Raw genomic sequence first — 4,263 nt, forward strand, 5'->3', positions numbered from 1 at the left:
AAATTGCTTTAATTATAAATTTATGTTAGTGAAAAACCTAGTAAAATCTCAAATGTCTTCTTTGATTAAAGTTTCAATTAAATTACGTACAAAATTATATTGATCTTTTGTAACTTTTTATAACTGGCAATATTTTAGTTTTTGTAGGTTTTCTTTAGTTTTTGCCACCTCTTCTGGCAAAAAAAAAAAAAAAAAAAAAAAAACTTTTGTTGAAAAACGACCAATCCTATCAAAACAGGCATATTGCTCAATTCGTTTACAGTGGTGTGATGTTTTACACAATACATTTACGCTTTATTTCCGAAATTTTTAATTTTGGCTTTTAATTGTGATTTACAAATCATGATTTTTTGAATGCAGGTAAACTTTATAAAGTTGCTACTTAATATCATGATACACAATGATTCATTATATTTGAATATAATACAACTAAAAGTCGAACCTTAAAATTCCAGAAATAAAGGGCAAATATATACGTAACTATTTCTCATTTATGCAAATGGCTTGAGCAACATATAAATCGTGAACTAATAGACAGATATTTTTTGAACAAAACTTTTTGAAGGGAACTCTTGATGAAGAAAATGTTACAAAAAATTATTTAAATTTGACTATTTAGAGAGTATTTTTTGAGAAACTAAAGTTTTTGTTATACATTTGTTTTACTTTCCATATGACAACATTATGTGCATAATACAAATATTTTCCGCATTTTGTGCATTCTGTAGTTCTTTCAAACAATGTTCAAAATTTAAGATCAAAAGAATCCTCATTTTAAAGTATAATTTATATGTTACATGTTCATACACTATTCAGAATTTACGCCTAATTCTAACTAAACATTGCTTTAGACTTCCTTTTTCATAAATTAAGTGCAATTAAGATTCTGAAATTGAGTAGTAATGGTGAGAAATGAATAACTACTCTACATTCTAACAATCACAAGCAACAAAAACGAATAAAAATAAGAATCCTCGCACACCTTTTTACATTGTTGTATGTGATAAGTAAGCATACTTTACGCTCTGACAATAAAAATTATGAAAGTGCTACACATTTCTTTCTCTTTATGAACGTTTTCCCTAGTGCTTCCACAATTGGATACCATTACTTTCTTTGGTAGACTTTTCCCCTTCCCTTACCCACCTCTGTGCGCGGCAGATCACTAATCTGAACAAGAATTTCTGGATAGCTCACTTCCCCTTAGCCGGGGGAAGCCTTTCGCTGCCGCAGACGGACAGCCGACGGGACCGTTGTCAAACCGTGAATAAGGTCCATTATTATACCGTTTCTGCAACGTCACATGGCTTGCGTTCGACGAACCTCACCTGTCTACCGGTGAGTAACCGATTGCTAACCGCAGCGTTCTTGAGAGCTACTGGTTAACTGGTTGCTTCTGATGTCGTTTTAAGAGTCTCACCGGTTGATCTACCGATCGACCGCAACTCTAGCTGCTTGATGAAACCATGTGACATTTTTGATCAATAATATGTATTTTTCACCTGCGTGTTATTCGTCTGCGTAAGTGATCGGTGATCAACCAAAAACGTTCGATGAAGCATTGGTTCGTGAACAACCGGTTCGAAAACCGCTGACGTCATTGCTGTCACGTGAATTAACTAACCGGACGTTCTCGTCGAACGTAAGCACGTGCCCCGAATGTATTCACCGAAAGTCGATATTTTTTACACTGTAACTGTTAACTGCTTTTTCGGGTCATTTAACTCCGCCCACTTGTTGAATTGTTGTTTATTATGAAATACAGGCGGTTCAAATAAACGTAATCGGAAACACATTAGGAAATATGGGCGCTCGTGGTTCTAAAAAAGAGTATAAGATTGGAAATTCGGAACAGCGTCAGGATGCTGACAATCAATTTATTGAAAAAGTTGTTTGTAAAGATGATGAATTACAAGATGGTTGCATGGCAGAATATGAAATGGGACAAGAAGGTAAAATTCTTCTCATCAAAGAAAATGGAATCTACTCTGCATTGGGTACAAAATGCACCCACTATGGAGCCCCCCTAAAAAATGGAGTTTTAATGGATGGTAAGATAAGATGTCATTGGCATGGAGCTTGCTTCAATAGTAAAACAGGAGACATTGAAGATTTCCCGGGACTTGACAGTTTACCGTGTTACCAAGTGAGTGTTAGTAATGGTGAAGTAAAAGTGAAAGCATCTGTAGAAGCTTTAAAAAATAACAAACGAGTAAAGCCTCTGATAAAATATTCTCATGCTAATCCAGCAACTTTTGTAGTGATTGGAGGTGGTGCTGCTGGTCATGTTTGTGCAGAAACCTTGCGGCAAGAAGGATTTTCTGGCAAGATAATCCTCGTCAGCAGAGAAAATTCCCTTCCTTATGATAGACCCAAGCTCAGCAAAGTTCTTGATGCAAAAGCCTCAGACCTGTACATGCGAAATGAAGATTTTTATAAAAAAACGGATATATCAGTAATGTTAAATACCGAAGTTACATCTGTAGACACTGTTGAAAAATGGGTGGCTTGCAATAATGGTAAACTCAAGGTGAAATATGATAAATTGATGATCGCTACAGGTGGTGAGCCAGTCACTTTGACTGTCCCTGGATCCGATTTGAAAAATATATTTTATTTAAGAACGCCAAATGATGGCCAAATGATTGCTAAAGAAGCAGCAGGAAAATCTGTCGTCATACTAGGCTCTTCATTTATTGGTATGGAAGTTGCATCTTATATGCTTAATAAAGCCAGTTCTATCAATGTTATTGGTCGTAGTTCTGTTCCGTTTTCTGCTATATTTGGTAAAGAAATTGGTCAAAGAATAAAAGATATATTCATTGAGAAAGGTGTGATATTTCACAGTGGTGATAACATTTCAAAACTTAATGGCACTGATGGTGTGCTTGAGTCGGTGGAATTATCATCCGGCACGAAAATTCCTGCCGATATATGCATTGTTGGTATTGGCGTCAGACCTGCTACTGAGTTTCTGAAGGATTCTGGGATTACTATGAATAATAAAGGACATATACTGGTAAATGAGATGTTAGAAACTAACTTAAAAGGAGTATATGCTGGAGGTGATATAGTTGAATTTCCTCTAACTTCCTATGAAAACAAAAGGGTCAATATTTGTCACTGGCAAATGGCATTAGTTCATGGACGATATGCGGCTTTGAATATGATTGATAAAAACGCAGTTCTTCAAACTGTTCCTTTCTTTTGGAGCACAATGTTTGGGAAAAGCTTTCGTTATGCTGGTTATGGTGAAGGCTTTGATGAGATTATTATTAAGGGAGATATAGAGAGTCTTCAGTTTATTGCTTATTATTGTAAGGAGTCGAAGGTTGTTGCAGTCTGCACATGTAACAAGGATCCAGAAGCTGCAAAATTTGCATCTTGTGTAAGCCTCGGTGAAACACTGTCAAAAAGCCAAATTCAATGATGACTTCATCAATGTTGCATCCAAAAGTAATTTGTTAACTCCACCTTGGTAAGATCTAGTGGTGGATTTATCCAGTCACACTTGTGAGGGCCACAGCCATAAGTGCCTCAAAGGAGATTTAAAAATGCATTTGATAATTGTTTTACATAGTTTCGTGATAGGCAAAAGTGTTCAAAAAATGCATTGTGATGGTGACGAGTCCCCAAACCTGTAAATCCACCACTGGCAAGATCTCGATTATCTAACATAGTAGTTCAACCACTTATGGTTGGATTGTCACCTTAGTAAATTAAAACATCTCAAACAAAATAACACTAAGGATTACTATAAAAATAATCTTTACCTCATTCAAAAAGTCTCCAAGGTCAAGTTTGCATATTACTCTTTGTATGAAGGTGATACCTTCACCTGTTATATTTTGCTTAAATGTATACATTATTGGTTTACACAAATACTTCTCACTTTATAACCCCAATTCAAACTCGGTAACTACCAGGTTAAGCGTTGTCAAATAAAGAGCTAACGCAAGGAAAAGAGCCAGTTTCAGAAATAAGAATTTAAACCTAGGCAACATGATGAGGCAGGGATGTGCACAGAAATTTTGAGGCCAGTCACAAATGACTTTTACAGGCCTCCCTCCATATTTTCCCCTCAATGTCCCTACATAATTTTATCCCCATTATAAAAATCTCGGAGGCCCCCTCATGCTCAGCCCAACACCTGTCCCTTCTTCTCCCTTGTGCATACTCTTGTGATGAGGCCTGAGAAAAATTTTCTAAGTTTCAAAATTGGAAATCTATGCTTGATTATAGTTAACAAAATAATAAAAAGTG

At 35.8% G+C, this 4,263-nt stretch overlaps 1 protein-coding gene across 1 annotated transcript; it reads left to right on the forward strand.

The window, feature by feature from the left end:
* Positions 1–1,804: 1,804 nt before the first annotated feature.
* Positions 1,805–3,560, forward strand: LOC129234673 (apoptosis-inducing factor 3-like). Its single transcript, XM_054868716.1, has one exon. The coding sequence runs from the start codon at positions 1,805–1,807 to the stop codon at positions 3,428–3,430; it is 1,626 nt and encodes a 541-aa protein (XP_054724691.1). The 3' UTR covers positions 3,431–3,560.
* Positions 3,561–4,263: the final 703 nt, after the last annotated feature.

This window comes from Uloborus diversus, chromosome 1 (genome assembly GCF_026930045.1).
Source record: "Uloborus diversus isolate 005 chromosome 1, Udiv.v.3.1, whole genome shotgun sequence".
In the NCBI taxonomy this organism is placed as follows: domain Eukaryota; kingdom Metazoa; phylum Arthropoda; class Arachnida; order Araneae; family Uloboridae; genus Uloborus; species Uloborus diversus.